Source organism: Microplitis mediator, chromosome 7 (assembly GCF_029852145.1).
Source record: "Microplitis mediator isolate UGA2020A chromosome 7, iyMicMedi2.1, whole genome shotgun sequence".
Lineage (NCBI taxonomy): Eukaryota > Metazoa > Arthropoda > Insecta > Hymenoptera > Braconidae > Microplitis > Microplitis mediator.
In genome coordinates this window covers 15,068,151-15,091,897 of record NC_079975.1, presented here as the reverse complement: position 1 = coordinate 15,091,897, position 23,747 = coordinate 15,068,151, and the positions used below count along the sequence as shown (strand labels likewise).

Below are 23,747 nucleotides of genomic sequence, written 5' to 3'. Positions count from 1 at the left end.
TTCTCAAGATTGAGTGTGTTTAGAGTAAAAGTACATCAGTAATTTCTGATTGTAAATTTTATATATTATATTGCTATTTCTTATTTAAATTAATTAAAAAAATTAATTGACAGATTTGAAAAAAATAAATTTTTAAACTTTCTGTTTCGTTTTCCCAAACTTCATATTCTCTACTTAAATTATTTTTTTCTCAAGATTGAGTGTGTTTAGAGTAAAATTACATCAGTAATTTCTGATTGTAAATTTTATATTCTATTGCTATTTCTTATTTAAATTAATTAAAAAAATCAATTGACAGATTTGAAAAAAATAAATTTTTAAACTTTCTGTTTCGTTTCCCAAAACTTCATATTCTCTACTTAAATTATTTTTTTTCTCAAGATTGAGTGTGTTTAGAGTAAAATTACATCAGTAATTTCTGATTGTAAATTTTATATTCTATTGCTATTTCTTATTTAAATTAATTAAAAAAATCAATTGACAGATTTGAAAAAAATAAATTTTTAAACTTTCTGTTTCGTTTCCCAAAACTTCATATTCTCTACTTAAATTATTTTTTTTCTCAAGATTGAGTGTGTTTAGAGTAAAATTACATCAGTAATTTCTGATTGTAAATTTTATATTCTATTGCTATTTCTTATTTAAATTAATTAAAAAAATTAATTGACAGATTTGAATAATTTAAATTTTTAACTTATTTTCCTGTTTCCCAAAATTTCAGCTTTTCTATTCGATTCATTTTTTATTTCTTAATCGAGTTTATGTTGTGTTCAAATATATTATTTTTTTTTGATAAATATTTTTTTTGTTGTTTGGATTTTTTGTCACAACTCGAAAATAGAATTTATTATTGTGAATTACACGTTTTCTCTGTTTCTTCACATATTTTCTGTAGTTCATTCGTTGGTTATCGGTGGCGCTAATACTACGTGATTTCATCTAATACGTTAATATTTCAAGGTCAACTTAACTCTCAGCTATTTAAGCTATAGCTTGATACCGTTTATCAGCTACATATACTCGGTGTATCACGTGTATGCAGTTCTGCAGTCTTTATTAATTTTCACGCGCTCATCACGTGAGCATTAAGCGTCTGTATCGTAAGCTCTACAAGGTAGTAGTTCATTCTTGGTCGTTGAATAGTTTACATCTATTACGATTTATATTATATTTATCTCAAGTATTTGTTTATAAATCTCATCCATTATTGTTGATTATATAATATTTTCATAATCGCGATTTCAATTAAATGTGTTGCCTGTGATTCACATATATTTGCATTATTTGTACTCTGTTTAATATAATTTTTGATCAAGCACCACACAGGTAAGTTTATTTAATCTATTACGTATATATAACGAAGTTTTCTTGTTACAGTAGTATTATTTAGATTTATTTCTCTTAAAATATCTTAATATAGATCAACCACGATTTTTTTTCATTCTTAGAATGTGTTTTATTGAATTTTTTTAATACAAATAATATTTAAGGCTTGTTTACCATGATTAAAAGAGATGATATAAATCGATTTGAAAAAATTTATATAATTTCTAATGATATCAAATTAGTGAATTATGTTTTCAAATTTTTTAAATTAATTTAAAAATTCTTCGTTCCAAATAATTGTGAATCATCAAAAAATTTATTCGAAATTGTATTAAGAAAACCTTACATTATTCTATGATTCAAAATGATTCAAAGATTTAAATCAGGGTGGCCACAAAGAAATGATTTCAAAATTCCCTGATATTTCCCGGTTTTCCAGTAAAATTATTCAAATTTTTCCCTTATTTAGAAACTTTATTCGCATCGATATTCAAAGTTTTTATTATATTTTCATTTTTAATAATGAAATTCGATAATTAAATCATGCGAGAAACCATGAAAAATGGCAATAAAATTAATTTATATTGTCTACTTTTGTTTATTCAATGTTAAAAATGTGTAAGTTAAAATATTTAATAAGAAATTTTATGATTTAAATAATTTCAAAATACACTGGTTACAAAAATTAAGGGATATTACAATAATTTCAAATTTTTTAGTAATTTTCAATAGTTTGTTACTCGAAGAAAAATAGTCTTACAATAAAATCAAATAATTCAACTGTAGCTTCAAGTGTCTAGGTTTCTGATCTGGGTCTTAAAATTTTTTTATTATGCACGGTTTCGGAGCAATCAGAAATCAATCATAATTATTGAAAAAATTTATTGAAGCTCGAAGACCGTTTTTAAGACGAGCAAAAATTTGGTAAATTTCTTTTTCGATAGTTTTCTTATAATTACTCCGGAGCCGCTCATAATAAAACATTTAAAGACCAGATTAGAAAACTAGACACTTGAAGCTACAATTTGCTTTTTTTGTTTTTGTCGTATGACCATTTTCTTTCGAATAACAACCGTTAAAAATCACTTTAAAATTTGAAATTTTTCAATATCCCTCAATTTTTATAACTAGTGTATAATTGAAAATTTTTTAAGTTTTGAATTGTCACAATTTGATTCTTGGATACTTTTCGAAATTCCCAGATATCTCCATGAAATTTCCCGGTTGCATTAAATTCCCTGATAATTCCCGATATTCCCGGTTTTTTCGGTTTGTGGCCATCCTGTAAATAATTGTTTATCATTTCATGTCTTTCGAGGAGCAGAAAACTTAAATATGTCTGAAGATGACTCCATATCTTCAAGCCAGCCGGAAGCACCGATTGTTCTTGGTGTTGTTACAAACATAGAAGGAGCAAAGAAAGAATTGGCAAAACATTGTAGGAAGCGCCCTTATCTAGATGGCACATATTACGTGCCTGATCTAGATAAATCATCTTTAAACGGCATTATTGTAGGGATTTGTCAATTATGTCAAACTGAAAGTAATAAACTCCATACAATAAGTGGATCCCTACAAACTCCGTCTAATTATAATACGCACATTAAGGTAAAATATATACGCTCAAAATTAATAATTTTTCTTTTCATATCAGTTGAAAGCTCTAACCAATAAGTGTCTTACGATTTTTCTATAAATTCACTATTTCAAAAGTTATTTCACGTGCAAGTTTATTCATGGTCAATCGCAATATCATTTAATTTTTCGACGAGAATATCAGTTTTATCACAAAATGTCGTATGACCTTTTTTGTAGATAACTTCATTTCTAAAAAATCATCGCTGGTCTGAATTTCAAAATTTTAAAATGCTTTTTAGTTATTCAATTTACATTTACATGTTGATTTCTTCAGATCAATTGTATTTTAACCATTTTTGATTAGATTTAAGACTTAAAATAATAAATTTGTCGATTAGAAGTTATTTATTCATAATTCACAAAGCATACGAGAAAAAATCATGTTTTTTTAAGTGAAAATCGCCTACCAATAACATTTTCTATGGCTCAGAAAATTTTATCGAAAATTTAGTCAAACATCGAAACTATGGCTGTTTTAAATTTGGTTAATTAAAAAAAAAAAAATTTGCAATAAATATATTTTTCTTTATTTAATCTACCTTTTACTTCGGTTGAGAGATCAATTTTGTTTGATAAGTGAATCGAAGATTAATACTATTTAGAACACATATATTAATTAAAAACATAATTATAGAAAGTTCACGCGGCTAAACATGGAGAATATGTGGAGTATGTGGCTTGTAAAAAAAAAAAACTAAATGAACAAAAAGCGGAGCTGAAAACATATTGTAACTTTTCGCAATCAACGTTTGAAAGCAATATCGTCAATTTTATTTTGGAAACCATGTCTCCTATGAATATAGTTGAGCACCCAGCATTTAAACGAATATTCGATGGTTATAATAAACAAAATTATTTTGATTGATTTTCTTTTAAGTTTAATTAAATACATAATAGTTATTTTTCTCGGGAAAAAGTTATATACATATATATATGTATTCAACTTTTTTCTCGAGAAAAAATATAATTATATATATTAGGCTGTTCCAAAAAAAAAAAATACAAATATATCTCTTTTAACAGGAGTTATCAGAAATTTTCGGCTGGGTTTTTTTCGAAAACAAAATCTCTAAATACAAAACACAGACCGCACTTTGATGCATTACTGTCTAATCTAGCGAACTGCGCTTTAATTGTTTCATAATATTGGTTTGTTTAAGAGAAAAATTCGGCCAAAGTTTCCAATTACTGAGTGTAATAGAGAGAAAAGTGCGAAACCCTGTTAACGTATTTTTATGGGCTCAAAAGTTAATTTATATTATAAAAAAAAATCCTCACCAAATTTCAGCCAGATATCTTTAAAATTGAGCTATGACAAAGAGGGGTTCCCTGATTAGAAAAATGTATTTGACAGGATTAAAAAGGATTAAAATTTTAATAATTTCAAATCCTTCTAAATACTGTAAATCCTTTTTCAAAATTCACGATTAATCATATTAAATACTTTTTAATACTAAAATAATCGAAAGGAGTAGAAGGATTTGAAAGGATTCAACTAGCATTTAAAATTTCTAATGCTATTAAATACTTTTTAATCCTGAAATAATATTTTTATTTCGTTATCTTTTTAGGATATAAAAGGATTCAACCAGTATTTAAAATTTTTAATGCTATCGAATACTTTTTAATCCTGAAATAATATTTTTATTTCGTTATCTTTTTAGGATATAAAAGGATTCAACTAGCATTTAAAATTTCTAATGCTATTAAATACTTTTTAATCCTGAAATAATATTTTTATTTCGTTATCTATTTAGGATATAAAAGGATTCAACTAGCATTTAAAATTTCTAATGCTATTAAATACTTTTTAATCCTGAAATAATATTTTTATTTCGTTATCTTTTTAGGATATAAAAGGATTCAACCAGTATTTAAAATTTTTAATGCTATCGAATACTTTTTAATCCTGAAATAATATTTTTATTTCGTTATCTTTTTAGGATATGTAATATCGAAAATAAAAAGAGTGTACGCGCAAAGCGAAGGTCATCGGTTAGTATTAAGTCTAGTTGTAAGATTCTATGTCTGGAGTGTGGGAGTGCAAGAGAGAAAGAATGAGAGTGAGAGAAACAGAGCAAGAGTAGATGCGAGGTATTTTAGGTATGATTCTTGAGGGAGGCAAGTACGAGGAGTGGGAAAAGGGATGAGTGTCGAGGGTCAGTTGACCTGAGTGTGAAAATTTAGTTCTGTACGAGCATTTGACAAAAGACGTGCCATTTGTCTTGTAATACATTGTTTAATAAACTTACAATATCTTTAAACCTGACCAACTACTCATCACCTCTAGAAATAAGAACCTTATCCTATTTATTCCTGTAGGATATCACATTTTTGGGGGCTCAGCCGGGATCTAGAGTGCAGTGACAGTTTGAGTGTTAAAGTTGAAAGTTTTGACAGTGTAACCGGGGTAATATGGCAGACAACGGGGTAGCCAACGGAGGGGTAGGTTTAACTGATGAGGAAGTGGCCCAGATGACCATACCAGAGCTCAAAGCTGAGCTCAGAGGAAGACGCCTCAGGTTATCAGGTCGAAAGCGGGAACTTCTGCAGCGGTTGATGGCCGCGTTGAGATTAGAGCGGGAGCACGGTGCACGGGACGACGAAGAAGACGACGGCGACGACAACGAAGATGAAGACGAAGAAGAAGAAGAGGAGGAACCCCAAGGCATCCTGGAAGACGCCAGGGCTGGCCAGGAGGTGAACCCTCGAGACAACGACGAAGTTGGAGCTCAAGGAGACCGTGCAACCCCAGTAATCCGACGACCAAACAGACCCAATCGTACGCTATTGCTCTTAAAAGACGTGGAGAACTCATTGGAGAAGTTCAGTGGGGATGATTTATTAAATGTTTCCCGTTGGATTGAAGATTTCGAAGAAATGGCAGAAGTATGTGGGTGGACTGACGTGCATAAAGTCGCATTCGGGAAGAAGATGCTGACGGGTTCAGCGTTGGCTTTTGTGCGGCAAGAAAGGTGTGCGAAGACGTGGGCGAAGCTCAAAAAAGCCCTGAAGGACGAGTTCGAGGACGAGGTGACCGACCAGCAGATTCACCGAGAGCTGGCGCAAAGGAGGAAAAAAGCTGATGAGACCTTGCAACAGTACATGTACGCTATGCGTGAAATTGCGGGGCAAGGAACAGTGGATACACGATCATTAATTGAATATATCATTCAAGGTATCCCCGACGAAGTAGCGAACAAAAGTGCACTGTATGGTGCCAAAACGATGCAGGAATTAAAAGAGCGTTTCAAGCAGTACGAAGCGATGAAAAGAGATATGAAGGCGAAGCCAAAGCTTATCGAGAAAAAGGATGACAAGACGAAAAAGCCGGAGGTGAAAGGTCATCCGAAGAGGCGAATAGCTGGTGAGAAAAGTGACAAACCGAAGTGTTTCAATTGTGGTGGTGAAGATCACGTAAGTGCGGGGTGTCCTGATAAGGAAAAAGGTGCGAAGTGTTTCAATTGCAATGAATTTGGGCACATCGCGGCGCGGTGCCCAAGCAAGAAAAAAGAATCATACGTGATATCAAGACCAGACATGAAGAAGTACACTAAGGAAGTGTCAATAGATGACTCTAAGTTTGTAGCGTTAGTGGATACGGGGAGTGATTTAACGTTTATAAGATCAGATGAGTATGCAAGATTGGGGTCACCACCATTAGGTAACCGCAAAATTGAGTTTGCAGGCGTTGGATCCACTGGCAATGAAACTTGGGGTGATTTTTCTAAGGTAATTAATATTGATGGGCATAAATTGCCCGTAACTTTGCATGTAGTATCTAATAAAGTTTTGACAAATCACGGTCTGTTGCTGGGTACTGACTTCTTGGACCAGGTAGAGGTTAGAGTCAAACGGGGCGAAGTTACTTTTTTGAAGTTAGACGAAGCTGAGATTAACGTAGATGCACTCGAGATTTTTAATATAAATGTTGTAGATAAGACCAAGGAGGTAGACTTGACTCATATCGAAGATGAGCATTATCGAAAAGCAGTACGGGATATTATTAACGGGTATAAGCCGGAAAAGACGCGAGATGTTGGTTTGACAGCTAAAATTGTTTTAAGAAGTGAGAAGCCAGTAGTTAGACGGCCGCGAAGACTGGCTCCGTGTGAAAAGAAAGAAGTAGATGATTTAATGAAGACGTGGATTAATGAAGGCGTAATAAGACCGTCAAATTCTGAGTACGCGAGTCCGATAGTCGTAGTAAGAAAAAAGAATGGCTCTATTAGAGTTTGTGTCGATTTTCGCGAATTAAATGAGCTTATTGAGTGTCCGCATTTTCCATTGCCGTTGATTGACGATATTTTAGACGCGTTACAAGGGTTCAAGTATTTTACAACGCTAGATTTAAAGAATGGGTTTTTTCATGTGAGAATGCACGAGGACAGTTGTAAATATACGTCCTTCGTCACGCCAACGGGACAGTATGAATTTTTAAAGTTACCATTTGGTTTAAAAATTTCTCCCATTATATTTCAAAAATATATTACTATGATTTTTAAAGAGCTTATAGATAAGGGTATTGTTATAGTTTATATGGATGATATTGTTATTCTTGCGAGAAATTTGAAAGAGGCATGGGAACGTTTACTTATGATAATAAAGATAGCCGAACAACATGGGTTGGTAATAAACTGGGAAAAATGTCGTTTCCTATTGACAGAAATCGAGTATTTGGGATACGTTGTTTCGGAAAACACCATAAAACCGTCTACTCATAAAACTAAGGCCGTGGCTAATTTTCCCAAACCAACATCTGTTAAAAAGGTTCAAAGTTTTTTGGGTCTCACGGGGTATTTTAGAAAATTTATTAGGGGTTACGCGAAGATTGCTAAGCCGTTAACAGATTTGTTGAAAAAAGATGTAAAGTTTTATTTTGGGGACAAAGAAACCGAAGCGTACGAGGCCTTGAAGACAGTACTTACCAATGGTCCTGTGTTAAAATTATACAGAATAGGGGCTAAAACTGAGTTGCACACAGATGCGTCTATGGAAGGGTACGGGGCAATATTGATGCAATTAGACCCAGATGACGGGAGGTTTCATCCGGTTTATTTTGCCAGTGGAAAAACAACTCCTGCGGAGTCTAAGTATACAAGTTATGAGTTAGAAGTGCTAGCTATTGTAAAAGCATTAGTTAAGTTTAGAGTGTATTTGTTGCCTATACCATTTACTATTGTAACTGATTGTCAAGCGTTTGCGATGACGATGAGAAAGAAAGATTTGTGTTTGCGTGTGGCCCGATGGGCATTGTTGTTGGGTGATTTTAAGTATCAGGTACATCATCGGCCAGGTAAAAATATGCAGCATGTTGATGCTTTAAGCCGAAATCCATTGCCGAGTATCATGTATATAACTGAGAGTGAAGATGGGCTGATTGCACGTTTAAGAAGCACACAAAACAAGGACAATGAAGTCCGTAAACTTATAGAGGCCGTAACGTGCAGCCAGGCCAGTGGGTATGTAATTAGGAATAATATTCTGTACAAAATCTGCAAAGACGATTTGTTGATTGTAGTACCTAAGGCCATGCAGACTCAGGTAGTCAGGCAGGCACACGAACGTGGCCACTTTGGGGTCACAAAAACCGAAGCAATTGTCAAGCAAGACTTCTGGTTTAGGGGACTGCGAGAAAAGGTCGAGCACGTAATAGCAAATTGTTTAGACTGCATTTTAGCTGAGCGAAAGTTGGGTAAACAAGAAGGGCATTTAAATCCGTTAGACAAAGGAGACACGCCGTTGGATACGTACCATATTGACCATGTGGGCCCAATGACGGCTACAAAGAAAAAATACGCGCACATATTTGTAGTTGTGGATGCGTTTACAAAATTTACGTGGCTTTATCCTACTAGATCTACTGATGCAGCAGAGGTATTAGACAGATTGACGAAGCAAGCCACCGTGTTTGGGAATCCAAAACGAATAATCTCTGACCGAGGAACGGCGTTCACGTCCAATGCGTTCAAGGACTATTGCACCGAGGAGAGTATTCGGCATTCCCTAATCACAACAGGAGTTCCTAGGGGGAACGGGCAGGTAGAGAGAGTTAACCGAACTCTCATCCCATTGTTAACAAAGTTGACGGCGCCAAATCCAGATGATTGGTATAAACATGTAGAAAAGGTGCAAAAGTTTTTGAACTCTACGGTCAACCGAAGCACTGGGAAGACGCCATTTCAGTTGCTTATTGGAGTAGATATGCGGCTCAAGGAGGATGCGCAGATCAGGGAGTTAATTGAAGCAGAGTGGACGACGCAATTTGAAGAAAACCGGTGTGTTTTACGTGAGGAGGCAGCAAAGGCGATCACCGATGCACAAGAAAGAAACAGAAGAAACTACAACAAAGGAAGAAAGGATGCTAGGCAGTATGAGAGCGGTGACTTAGTGGCCATAAAAAGGACACAGTTTGGAGCGGGTTTGAAGCTGAAAGGTAAATTTTTGGGTCCGTATCGTGTAGTGCGAGCGTTGCGGAATGACCGCTATACGGTTCAAAAGGTTGGGGAGCATGAGGGCCCAAACCAAACATCAACGACTGCTGACTTTATGAAGCTCTGGGTTGACAACGACGGGGACGAAGATTCAAGCAGCAGCGAGGTAGAAAATGACATCTGAGGGCAGATGTGCATGCAGGGATGGCCGAGTGTAATATCGAAAATAAAAAGAGTGTACGCGCAAAGCGAAGGTCATCGGTTAGTATTAAGTCTAGTTGTAAGATTCTATGTCTGGAGTGTGGGAGTGCAAGAGAGAAAGAATGAGAGTGAGAGAAACAGAGCAAGAGTAGATGCGAGGTATTTTAGGTATGATTCTTGAGGGAGGCAAGTACGAGGAGTGGGAAAAGGGATGAGTGTCGAGGGTCAGTTGACCTGAGTGTGAAAATTTAGTTCTGTACGAGCATTTGACAAAAGACGTGCCATTTGTCTTGTAATACATTGTTTAATAAACTTACAATATCTTTAAACCTGACCAACTACTCATCACCTCTAGAAATAAGAACCTTATCCTATTTATTCCTGTAGGATATCACAGATATAAAAGGATTCAACTAGCATTTAAAATTTCTAATGCTATTAAATACTTTTTGATCCTGAAATAAAGTTTTTATTTTAATATCTTTTTAGGATATAAAAGGATTCAACTAGCATCTGAAATTTCTAATGCTACCGAATACTTTTTAATCCTGAAATAATGTTTTTATTTCGTTATCTTTTTAGGATATAAAAGGATTCAACTAGCATTTAAAATTTCTAATGCTATTAAATACTTTTTGATCCTGAAATAAAGTTTTCATTTTAATATCTTTTTAGGATATAAAAGGATTCAACTAGCATTTGAAATTTCTAATGCTACCGAATACTTTTTAATCCTGAAATAATGTTTTTATTTCGTTATCTTTTTAGGATATGAAAGGATTCAACTAGAATTTAAAATTTCTAATGCTACCGATTACTTTTTAATCCTGAAATAATGTTTTCATTTCGTTATCTTTTTAGGATATAAACGAATTTAATCAGTATTTGAAATTTTTAATGCTATTGAATACTTTTTAATCCTGAATCATATTTTTAGGATTAAAAAGTATTTAAAAGTATTTGACAGTTTAAATCATTTCAAATCCTATTAAATCATGTTTTCAGGATTAAATAGTATTTAACAGAATTAAAAAATTTGAATCATGTTAAATCCTTCTGAATCATATTTTCAGGATTCGATAGCATTCATAAGGATATAAATTTTTTTAATCCTTTCAAATACTTTTGTTTAATCAGGGTTCCTTTTTCGTTTAAAATACACGTGAAAATTTTTCATTTCAGTTTTTCCTTATTAAGACTATGGAAAAAATTTTTTTCTAAATTCCACTCAGTATATTTTCGTAGGAAATTGAATTTTCTTCAAAAAAAGTAAAAATGAATTATATACGTCAAACGAATAGGGAAAAAGTTACGGAGCTTTAAAGATCAACGAAAATTTAGTTTCTTGAGTAATAAATTTTATTTTCTTATTTTTTATTTTTATTCTATCCAAATTTTTTTTATCAAATTTTGACGAGCACTTTCTCGTAGGAAATTTAATTCCCTACAAATAAGTATCTGATATCACACGTACGTCAAATTTATAAAAAAAAGAGTTACAGGGATTTTAATGTCGGTGAAACATAAAGTTCACCTTTCGTTAACATTTAAAGCTCTGTAACTTTTTTCTCAAAAATTTGACGTATTTATGATATCAAATACATTTTGTAGGGAATTAAATTTTCTACAAAAAGAGCTTATCAAAATTTCATTGAATTATAATAAAAAATAATAAAATCAAATTTATTAACCCACAACTTTTTCTATATTTGTTTAACGTACACAATGCTTCCATATTTTTTTGTAGAGAATTAATTTCCTCCAAAAATATACTGAGTGGAATTTAAAAAGATAGTTTTGTCATAGCCTTAATAACGAATAACTAAATGACAAAATTTCACATGTATTTTAAATAGGAAAGAAAACCCCTCTGTCATAGCTAAATTTTAAACATATCTGGATGAAATATGGTGAGGATTTTATTTATAATATAAAGTAACTTTTGAGCCTACATGACTTTAAAAAAAAATTATTTGTTTTTTTATTTTAGGAAACCCCAATATATATAGATTTAAAATATTTCGATGTTGTCAAATTAATTATGAGAAAAAAATTCAATCGAAGTATTGCCGAATTAAAAAATTTTATTTTCACAGTAATTGTTATATAAATATTATCGATTGTCCAAAAAAATTGATCAATTATTTACAAATTATTGAGATATTTTCAAATTAGTTTTATATTTTGCATTATTTAACAGACAAAAAATATTTGAAACAACGAAATTTTGTTTTTTAAAGTATTTTTGGTACATAGGGTAATGAGACCAAAAATTGAATAGTTATAACTTTATAAGGAGCCTTCAAAGTTTTACGAAAAAATTTATTTTTATGTTAATGATGTATTAAATTCAGTTTAAATTTTATTAGGCGTACAATTATGTCTTTTTCTATAAAAAATACATAGATAAATAAAAGAAAACTTCTATTTGATTCCATGTCTTTTCAATTTATGTATTTCGCGATAATATTCTCGCAGAGCATGCGTAACACGAGGTATTTATATTTAAAACCAGTAAATTCAAATTATTTATAGATTTCTGTATCAAGAAAGGTGGTCAACCACTTACTCATTTATCTGCCAGGACAATAGAACGCCGTATTCATGATACTTATAATGAAAATATTAATAAATTGAACGAAATGATAATTAATACTCAGTATGTATGTACAACGGCTGATACATGGTCGAGTAAGACTCGCCGGTTTTTAGGAATGACGGTCCATTGGGTAAGTTATCTAGATTCAAATTTATCCTGTTTCGAAAATTTTACTAATATTTAAATGTACGGTATCTCTCATATTGCTAAGTTGAAAAAAAAAATTCTTTAAATTTGGAATTTTATACCTCAGCAGTGGCTCATTGTACAGATAATTTGAGGATGTATTATGTTCTCAAATTTTTTTGAATTAATATCCTATTTCATATCTTGTATAATCATATATTTTCTAGGGTGTGTCATTTTGAGGCTATATTTTTTTTTTTTACTGCTATACCAGAAAATCTGGTAGTATATAGAAAATAAAAAATTATGTCACTGGGCTAAAGGGTTTAAGTCCAATAGCGGCTTAGCTCATCAAAAAATTCGATTTCCCATTTAAATAACACGGGGAATTTTTTTTTTTAACTTTGAGTATTTTTAACTCGTGAATAAATCAATAGATCGAATTGACTAATACATGTGTTTGTAGGAAATTGAACGCTCTACAAAAAAGGTCTCTTATCATTTTTTGATCAATCCATCTGTTCTAAAGTTATTAGAGCTCGAAGTCAAGTTATCGTAAATTTCGAGATCTTTTTACTTTTCCGGCAAAACTATCAGACTTATCATAAAATGTTCGAGGATTTTATTTGTAGACAATTTTATTTCCTACAAATTATTATCAGTTAAATTTTTTTAAATTCCGCATTGTTTTCTAGTTATTTTCATTTCAATGTTGAGCTCTTGAAATCGATCAAAACACTACTTTTTTAAGAGCTTGAAATTAAAATGAAAATAACTAGCAAACAATGCGGAATTTAAAAAAATTTAACTGATAATAATTTGTAGGAAATAAAATTGTCTACAAATAAAATCCTCGAACATTTTATGATAAGTCTGATAGTTTTGCCGGAAAAGTAAAAAGATCTCGAAATTTACGATAACTTGACTTCGAGCTCTAATAACTTTAGAACAGATGGATTGATCAAAAAATGATAAGAGACCTTTTTTGTAGAGCGCTCAATTTCCTACAAACACATGTATTAGTCAATTCGATCTATTGATTTATTCACGAGTTAAAAATACTCAAAGTTAAAAAAAAAAATTTCCCGTGTTATTTAAATGGGAAATCGAATTTTTTGATGAGCTAAGCCACTATCGGATTTAAACCCTTTAGCCCAGGGGCATAATTTTTCATTTTCTATATACTACCAGATTTTTTGGTATAACAGTAAAAAAAAATATAGCCTTAAAATGACACACCCTAATATTTTCAAACAGTCGCATTTTGTTTTAATTGAAGATTATACTTTAAATTTTTCGATTGTTTACAAAGTAATGTTGTCGTACGACATGTCACGTGACATGCAAAATTTGTACTTTATGTAATCTAAAGTTGCTAATGACATTAAATTTTATTAAGTTTCAAACTTGATTGCACATATTTTTCTTCTTTTTTTCTTAAAACTATGCTTTCATAATTAATATTGATTTGTAGATTGATTTTAAAACGTTACAACGTAAATCTTATGCGCTTGCGTGTCGAAGGTTAACGGGTACTCACTCCTATGATCGAGTTGCTCGATTAATTGAAGATATTCATACGTCATTCGGTATGGATAAAACTAAAGTACTCGCAACAGTTACAGACAATGGATCTAATTTTGTGAAAGCTTTTGGTGAATCTGGATTAAACATTGGGGATTCATTTTTTTCTGGTAAATATAACTAATATTCAATATTTACTTAGACTGTAACATCATGAAAAATTAATGGTGTCGATTTAGATATATGGGGGGGGGGGATCTACGTTGATCTTCGTAGATTTATATAATTCCCATAAAAAAGTGGATAGACTGATGTACAAAGATTCATGTACATCCAGGCTTGCAAATTTATCAATTCAAAAATTTTATTAATTTTTAAATCATTATATTATCCATTTAATTTTGAATAACTTAATAAAAATAATTCGATTAATTATTTATAATCAAATTAATTATTTCAAATATTATAATTCATCATTTTGTTTCAAAATATTTGTATTAAAAATTAAAATTTATGTAGATGATTTAGAGTAATCTAATTAGCAATTTAATTTACTAACATGGGAAACAATTTTAAGTTTGGAATTTTATACCTCGACAATGGCTCGTTGTACGGATAAATTCCGAATATAATTTTATAGGAAACTAAACGCTCTACAAAAAAAGACTCTTATCATTTTTTGATGAATCCATCAGTTGAGAAGTTTTTTGAGCTTGGTTAAATTTATAGTGAATTTCGAGATCCTTTTACTTTTCCGGCAAAACTATGAGACTTATTATCATAAAATGTTGTGAGATTTTATTTGTTGATAATTTTATTCCCTACCAATTATCTCAGACAAAGTTTTTTCAAATTTCGCATAACTTCCTAGTTTTTTATATTTTAATCTCAAGCTTTTAAAAAAATAGTGTTCTGATCGATTTAAGGTCAAAATTTATCTCGTTTTTCTCGGAAAACTCAGAGAAAACTGTCTAAATAAATTTCATAGACTATTTGATTTTGTTAAAACTTCGCATATCTTTCGTTTTTTTTATTTTTAATATTAATTTATCTTTATTTTAATATTTACCAAAGAAACTGCAGAACCATTCGTGAACCAAATTGATAATGAAAGTAACGAAAACGACTATGCCGAGATTGAAGAATTTGTAAAACGTGATGAATTTGAGTCAATTGAAAGTTTACCTGAACATATCCGTTGTGCGAGTCATACCTTAAATCTTGTTGTCACAACGGATATGATTAAATGTATCAAATCTTATAAGTTTCTGAACTCAGGCTATACAGAAATGATTCAACGTTGCGAACTGATATGGAAGTTATTAGCCTCACCTAAGCAAAATGAAAAATTAAAAGATGTTTTGGGTCAAAGTTTAAAGAAACCAGTGATTACGAGGTGGAATTCGTTCTATGATGCACTTCTTCAAATTTTTGGGCTAAAAGAAAAAATTCTATCGAGTAGCGAAGAATTAGGGATTTCTAATCCACTGAGCGAAGCTAATTTTCGGTGAATATAAATTTTAACTTTACTCACTATACTTTTTGTATTTACTCTAACACAAAAAATGAAAGGAACTAAATAGTATATTTTACACCTCGGGCAGTAAAGTAAGAAATGTCTCATATCACATGTAATTGTTGGCCGAGGCGAAGCCGAGGTCAACAAACATGTGATCTGAGGCTTTCTTATTTACTGCCCAAGGTGTAAATACTATTTTTCTCCTCGACGGATGCGGAAAGCGGAAACTTCGTTTCGCACAGCGGGAGAAAAGTTGACGCTTTTCGCCCGGAGGGGAGAAAAAATTTTTAAATTTTTTGTGATATTTGGAAGGCTGTATCTTTGTGAAAAATAATCGTATCGAGAATTTGAAAAAAGCATTTTAAACCTTGAAATCTCTAGTTCAAAGATCGTCTAAATAAAATTTTTCAAAAGCTACAGTTATCTCGCAATCGTGAGAAACACCGCGAGACAAAAATTTTCGAAATTTTTTTAATTTTTCAAAGGACCACGGGTCGAAAAAAATTTTTTACAGCTAAACCATTGTATAGGTCAGTTAGAAAAATCATTCTTTAATTTTTTTTTTGTATTAACCTTGTTCGACAATATGTCGCAGAGATATCAGCTTTCAAACGAAAAATAGTCCTTTCGGCTGTGATCATCGATATCTCAGCTACCATTGATCATCCCGTAAAATGGAGAGCAGCTTTAAAAACTTTAATGAAATCACTACCAAGACCTTTTTATAATTTTGTATGAAAAAAATTTTTTTATATCCTTAACATCCATTAGAAATATGTTCAAAAAATTACTTTTTTTGGTTTGTCAGTAAATCAACCGCTCCTCTGGAAATATCGATGAGAAGACTAATGTTGCTAGGTTTTTTTTAGCTTAATGTACCCCCAATAACCCTGTAAATTTTTGAATTGATACATATGAACATTTTCCGGGGCGATTGATTAAAGTTTTACAAAACAATTTAAGAAACAAGTTTTGTTCCTTTAATTCTGTAATGATCATCAAAACAAAACAAAATTTTTTTTCGACTTTTTTTACATTGTTGCGTTAGCTATTCAGTGAACATAAGGTGAAAAAAACATTTTCTGTAAATTAAAAAAACAGGATAGAAAAACAATTATTCCTATTAAAAATAATAAAAAGGTCTTGTAGGAATTTCATTAAAGTTTTTAAAGCTGACCTCTTTACTGTACGATCATTAGTAACTATGATATCGATGATCACAGCCGAAAGGACTGTTTTTCGTTTGAAAGTTGATATCTCTGCGAAAAATTGTCGAACAAGGCTTATAAAAACGAAAATTAAAGCTGAATGAATTTGCTAACTGACCTATGCAATGATTTAGCTGAAAGAAATTTTTTTTGACCCATCGCCCTTCGAAAAATACAAAAAATTTTGAAAATTTTTGTCTCGTGGTGTTTCTCATGATAGCGAGATAACTGTAGCTTTCGAAAAATTTTAATTAGAAGATCTTTGAACTAGAGATTACAAGCTTTAAAATGTTTTTATAAAATCCCGATACGATTATTTTTCACGAAGATACGACTTTTCTAAAATAAAAAAAAAATTTCTAAAATTTTTTGTTCTTTTAATTTTTTGTGTTAGTGTTTTTTTCTAATTGTTAATCATTATGCTAATAAGAAAAAACCTATTAGATATATCTTTAATATACCTTGTTTCCTATTTAATTCCCTTAATGATACTCCGAATTTTCTAATAAATATCAATTTTTCAGGTTTATGGAAGAATATTTACACTGCAATCGATCAATTGCTGCGGCAATTAACATATTGCAGGGTGATGAAAATTCTCCATACGGCTATTTACTTCCTACCTTATTGACAATTAAAAATAAATTACACCACTGCAAGCAATTGAAATTTCAGCATTGCCAAAAACTGATCTTGGGTATAGAGAAAGGTCTGGAAACGCGATTTGCCAATGTATTTAATGTTGTCGATGAAGGGCGAACATGTGCAGTTGCTGCGGCTACACATCCCAGATTTAAATTACATTGGTTGAAATCACTAAGCTCTGATGCTCAATCCAATGTCATGGTAGCCCTAAAAGAAGCTTTAACAGCCAAGCAGCAAGAAACTGTTACCGAAGAACAGCCAATGGAAATCGCAGATGACTTTTTTGAATTCACTACGTTTCCTGGAAATACTCAGGAAACAGTTTTAAAAGTTCATAATTTCGGCACATCTGATCCGGAATTAATATACCAACAGTTTCTTGCAGACAAAAATAATGACATTTCATTATTAAATTCGTACCCAGTGATTAAGCAAATTTTCGTTAAATTTAATACACCATTGCCATCGTCTGCATCAGTAGAAAGGCTATTTTCTTATGCGACGATGTTTAATTTGCCGAAATTTAATCGATTGACTGATTCGAATTTCGAACGTAGAGTCGTAATGAAATGTAACGCTTCTATTTCTAAGCAAGACAAAAAATAACATTAAATATTAATTCTATTTATCTATCTATCTAATAAAACATTAAACACTAATTCTAAGCAAGACAAATAAATAAATCAGTAATTGTTATTAATAGATAATAGTTTCTGTTTATGGTAGGAATAAATTAATTTTCAAATATTTTTTTTTATTGTTTTAAGTATTGAAATATTTTACTAATAAATTAAAAATACTGAGAAATTTTATTTTCACTCATTTCTCATTTCCAACAAAAATTATTGGTATTCTATTTCTAGTTTTCAATTATATTCTATAAATATTACTAATCTGTGCAGAAACTCAGTAATATTTTGTGACTAATTAATAATTTTTGTGAAATAATTAGCAATATTTTTCTGTAAATTATTAATTTTTCGAAAAATTGGTTATATTATTTACTAATTATTAATTTTCCAAAATATTTGGCAATATTTTCTGGCTAATTACTAATTTGAAATATAAATTAGTAATATTTTTTGACTAATTACTTATTTTCGAAAAAATTAGTAATTTTTTCCTACTAATTATTTAATTTTATGGAAAATTAGTAATAATTTCTGGCTAATTACTAATTTAAAAAAAAAATTAGTAATATTTTTTGGCTAATTACTTATTTTCGAAAAAATTAGTAATTTTTTTCTACTAATTTTTTAATTTGATGAAAAATTAGTAATAATTTCTGGCTAATTACTTATTTTTACGGAAAATTAGTAATATTTTCTGGCTAATTTTTTAATTTGATGAAAAATTAGTAATATTTTTTGGCTAATTTTTTAATTTGATGAAAAATTAGTAATAATTTCTAGCTAATTACTTATTTTTACGGAAAATTAGTAATATTTTCCGGCTAATTACTAATTTTTTTCGGCTAATTTTTTAATTTGATGAAAAATTAGTAATAATTTCTGGCTAATTACTTATTTTTACGGAAAATTAGTAATATGTTCTGGCTAATTACTAATTTTTGAAAAAAATTAGTAATATTTTTTGGCTAATTTTTTAATTTGATGAAAAATTAGGAATAATTTCTGGCTAATTACTTATTTTTACGGAAAATTAGTAATATTTTCTGGCTAATTACTAATTTTTGAAAAAAATTATTAATATTTATTTGTTAATTTTTAATTTTTAAAAAAATTAGATAATGGAAATAGAAAATTTTTTTTTTGCCGATCACTGGATTTGATTAAATCGGAAGAAGTCAGTTAGGCGGACTTAGAAATTTTTTCTTCTCTTCGCTCTCCTTCTTCTTTCCTTTTGTCCTTTCTGATGTTAATTTGAGCGCATTGAAATAAAAAAAAAACGGGGTATAATAAATTTTTTGAGATAGATAGTAAAGTAATAAATAATATTTCAAATAATAGGATGAATCAATGGAATTATGCACAGTCACGATTAGCGATAATAATTGGTTTCGCTAGATAACAGAGGGTGGAAATGATAAGTTAATAATAAATTAATTGTGACAGATATACATGTAAATCGCGAAGTATTATAGAATTTTGCTAATTTACAAAAGATTTGTTTGAATACAGGACGGAGCGTAAGAGTAAAATGGTACTGCTTGCAATAATTCTGTTGGCCCAACCCCTGCAAGCACTATTGGGGTACGATTGCGAAGGCGTATCAATGAACGTCACCACTATATCAGCAAATAAGGTGGGCGAGTGTGACATACCGTTGAAAAATCCAGAGGAAAAGTCGGTATCGCTTCAATTACTTCAGTTAGCAGAATTTAGTAACACGGAAGTGTTTGAATGCCGGGTAGAAATAAATCGAGTGATAACATATTGTGGAGATTGGTATCATGCATTCGTAGTGGCAAATGGAAGAAGAGAATATATTTATGAATTAGAGTACAGGCAATGCAAAAGGTTACATGAGACTGGCAGCTTAAAATTGGGTTATAATGCAGAATTGGAGGGATTAACAACAAACGCAACACATTATCGGATAATTATGTTGGCAGGAACTACCACGGTGGATGGAAAATGTGCGGGAACACAATATAGTGACCCGTTTGGTACTTGGAGTCAAGTGATTGTGGAAACGACCGTTAGAGTAACAGTTAGGTACTATTTTGCCACAGTGGAACGTGCAAGCAATAAGGTAGTTCTTAGCAGTGGAGCAAGATGCGACTGGGCCGAAAGAGGGCGCATAGATCAAACAGGAGGTAATACATTTTGGGAGGTCATAAGGGAGGAATCATGTCAAACAGCAGGTCACATAATTTTGTATGAGGGACCTGGCACGCTACTGTCTGGAGAAAAAGGAGAACCAGAAATTTATACGATCAATACAGAGGATATAACATTTTCCCTAGCAAAGAAAATGGAGAAGAAAATATGCGGTTACACCTTAATACAAACGGAACATCCCAAACTATTAATTAAGGTACTCAAACCAGGTGAAGAAACGGCGAAAGTAAAATCAATCTCGACGCAGGACCTTGACATATTTGCTTACATAAATTCAAAATTTGTGTATGTAGAAAAACACATTAAACGACAAATGAGATCTCTATACAGAGATATATTAACACACAAGTGCGAGGTCGAACGGCAAGTAATATTAAATGCGCTGATGTTATCAGGACTAAAACCAGAGGAATTCGCTTATGCGATAATGAAAGGACCAGGATACTACGCAACAGTTGCAGGAGAAATTATTAACCTAATCAAGTGCATACCGGTAGATGTCCAATTGAGAAAAGTGGAAGAATGTTATCAGGAGTTACCGGTGATTTATCAAAATCAGAGTTGATTTGTCACGGCTAGATCAAGAATGTTGACTAAGCAAGGTACTATTATAGATTGCAACCAATTACTATCGGTCGGATATGAAGTAGATGGGGCATGGATCGTTATGAAACCGGGATTTGAAGATATCCAAGAACCACAAATGCTAAAACCAACGACCATACCAACTTGGGATTCTGAGGATACAAGATATTTGGCGACAAGTGGGATATACACGGATAAGGATTTAGAAAAATTGAGGAATAGAATAATGCTGCCGGTAGAAACCCCAGTTTTGGTTAATACCATAAAAAGAGGGGCAACAGGCCGCACTATTGTTGGTAGTACGGGAATATCTATGACGCAGTTCATGGATGAATCAGTTATTGAAAAGTATGCAAAGAAGCAATGGGATAAATTTTGGGGAGGATTTTTAATATTCGGAACGGCAAGTGCGGGATTGATAGGCATAATGATAAGTATAAAAATGCTGAAAATAATAATCGACACGGTAGTACATGGATACATTTTACATCGAGCATACGGCTGGAGTTTGTATTTAGTGGGCGCAATTTTGTCATCAGTAACACATTTATTGTTACAATTGGCGAAAGAACCGTTAAAAAGCAAGAAGAAGAAGAAATCAAAGGAACGTAAAAATAGAAGGAAGCCGGTTTCGGAAACCGCAAATTAAAAACAAGCGCGTGAAAAAAAAAACGGGAGGGAGATTAATTAAAGGACCGGTTATATTATTTTAGTGAAAAGTTCTTTTTTCTCTTAGAAATGAAAAAAAAAATATATGAAAAAAAAAAAAAAAAAACAAACAATAAAAAAACAAAAAAAAAAAGGAAGGAAGGGTGATTATGATTTTAAATTTGATGAATTAAATGGTTGCAGCGCCACGATGAGGACGGGAGAAGGGACTACAGGAAGGATGATAAGATTGGACAACAGACGGGGATTGTATTCAGAGGATTTCGGGGAATACAGGGTTTTGTCGCATGAGTGGAAAATAATAACATTCATAGATATGTATGAGGAAGAAGCTGAGACGGATCGGTTAGTGAAGGAATTGGACAAATTAAGGGAGCAGATCAAAAGTGAGGAGGGCCTTATGGAATGGGAAAAACGAGTTAACCAAATAAAAACCTGGGTAGAAGAAAGTAACAATTGGTGTAGGTGGAGAGCAGCGGAATCAACGCCCGATTTAATGGATTATTATGAGAAAATATCTAACTTTGTGGAAAATAATAATAGTTTAGTAAGGACAGGGGATAAAGAGGTCATACTCAGACTCCAAGAAAAATTCAGCATTGGAAAAGGAAATGAAGAAGACAAGGTGGATTTGTATCAGTTTGAAGGGGAGTTAGAAGTCCGCGAGTCTGTTAGTAAAAGAGTGTTTTTCGCCTCCTTTATGGTAACTGAAGGCCAGATTTTCAATAGGATATTGTCGGTGTCGGATTTTCAGCGGGCCATTGGCGTTATTTTGGAAGACAGTAAAGGAATGGAACTCCCTACGGGAACGGATTCAGATGGGATAAAAACATTGCTTGCGATCATAGATGCAGAGGTACAAGTTTATAATCAAAGAATTATATACATCTGGAGGGTGCCGCTTATGTTAAGAACAAAACATAGACTGATCAAACACTATTCATTTCCTACCATGCTATCAACAGCACCGATGTATGGGATGATCATAATGCCGACTACACCATATACTGCCATAAGGGAAGGTAAATATATACCACTTACAAAGGACGACATCGGAAGAAGTAAGGTAATCGGTAATCGATTCTTTGGAGTTAGTAGAGTTGTCGCACATGAGATGGAAAGCAGGAAAGGATGCGCAGCAATGTTGTATGCAGGGAAGAACGTCGACATCAACGAGTGTGACTTGAGAGTTGGAAAAGACATTTTGGATGAAGTTATACAATACGAATGCTTGGCTGTTTGTTGCCAAGGGCGATGAACTTGTAAAAATTGGTTGCGCCGGTAACAAGACCGAGGAAATGACAGTGAACGGAACGGGAGTTATGTGGATGCGGAAGAGTGTGAGGGAGTGACCGGTGAAATATTTTTAACTCCAACTCGAGGAATACATGTCGTGGCAGAGATTATGGATAGAGAGCTGGGTTGGCCAGAGATTGGGGAAGAGTTGGAAATGATCCCGAAAGGAACGCATATTACCCTGGATAAACTAATGGCCGCGGTGGGACAAATGCAAGGTGATGGAGCCACTGTGAAATAAGGAGGTGTCAGATTAGCAGAGGTGCGACAGGAGTTGCGCCACATGGTAGAGATTAAAAGAATAAAAGCTGAAATTGTGGAAATCAAGACCTTGGCCGTGTATTTCAGCATAGGACTAGGCGTCATTATATTTTTAATTTTGTGTGGAATGTGTTCAAGATTATACATAGAACGAAAACTTCAAGCAGAGAATGAGAGGCAAGCAAAAGAAGGTAAAATTACAACGTCAGAAGAGCCAGAGGTATCTACAGAACGAAGATCTCGGGTGGAAAACAAGAAACAGACGGAAGACAAGAGAGAGACACCTATAGAAGAACTTAAGATGGAACCAGTTCAGCAAAAGGATAAGATGTTAGGTAGTCCGATGCCGCCGCCAAAATCGAAACGGACAAAAACGGAAAATAAAGTAGATATACCCCGATTGAAGGAAGGACACAGCGCTATCAGAACTGACGAGGCACAGGAACAAGCGGGGGTATCGTATGCGGATTTGGAGATAATGCAGTTAACGCAGCTTCCTCATCAGAACAGCGAATCAGGAGGTTTGACCAGAGCTACTACTGCCCGTCGGAGTATTTGGCATTATAAGAACTTGAGATTGTAGAGGAGCTCACCATCAGCAACCTATCTGTTCCTTATTCCCTTTTCCCAACCTATTTGTTTTGTTGCAGGCACGCCACACAGAGGAGATGCAGCCAGCATGCCGGGTCGTTCAAGTCTATTGGGTTTCAGGATCACGAAAACTGCGGTCGATAAGGCCTAATTACAACGTGCAAGGCAGTGGAATGCAGAATTCAATTTTTTTATTATTAATTATCAATCATTATTATTCTCTTGTGCATTGTTCTTTCAACAAATATTCTATTTTCCTTAGTATGTAGAGAGTCTCTTCAGGGAACATAAGCTTACGTTAATATATATATATATATATAT

At 32.4% G+C, this 23,747-nt stretch overlaps 1 protein-coding gene across 2 annotated transcripts; it reads left to right on the top strand.

Moving 5' to 3' along the window:
- The first annotated feature begins 1,092 nt into the window (after nucleotides 1–1,092).
- LOC130671788 (uncharacterized) lies at nucleotides 1,093–18,018 on the top strand. Of its 2 annotated transcripts, none has more exons than XM_057475866.1 (7): nucleotides 1,093–1,326; nucleotides 2,651–2,934; nucleotides 3,599–3,800; nucleotides 12,135–12,328; nucleotides 13,799–14,018; nucleotides 14,923–15,355; nucleotides 17,100–18,018. In XM_057475866.1, the coding sequence occupies exons 2-7, from the start codon at nucleotides 2,662–2,664 to the stop codon at nucleotides 17,824–17,826; spliced, it is 2,049 nt and encodes a 682-aa protein (XP_057331849.1). In that variant the 5' UTR covers nucleotides 1,093–1,326; nucleotides 2,651–2,661; the 3' UTR covers nucleotides 17,827–18,018. The 2 variants fall into 2 exon arrangements, with proteins under 2 accessions (XP_057331849.1, XP_057331850.1); XM_057475867.1 differs by having other exon boundaries at nucleotides 2,645–2,934.
- The last annotated feature ends 5,729 nt before the right edge of the window (nucleotides 18,019–23,747 follow it).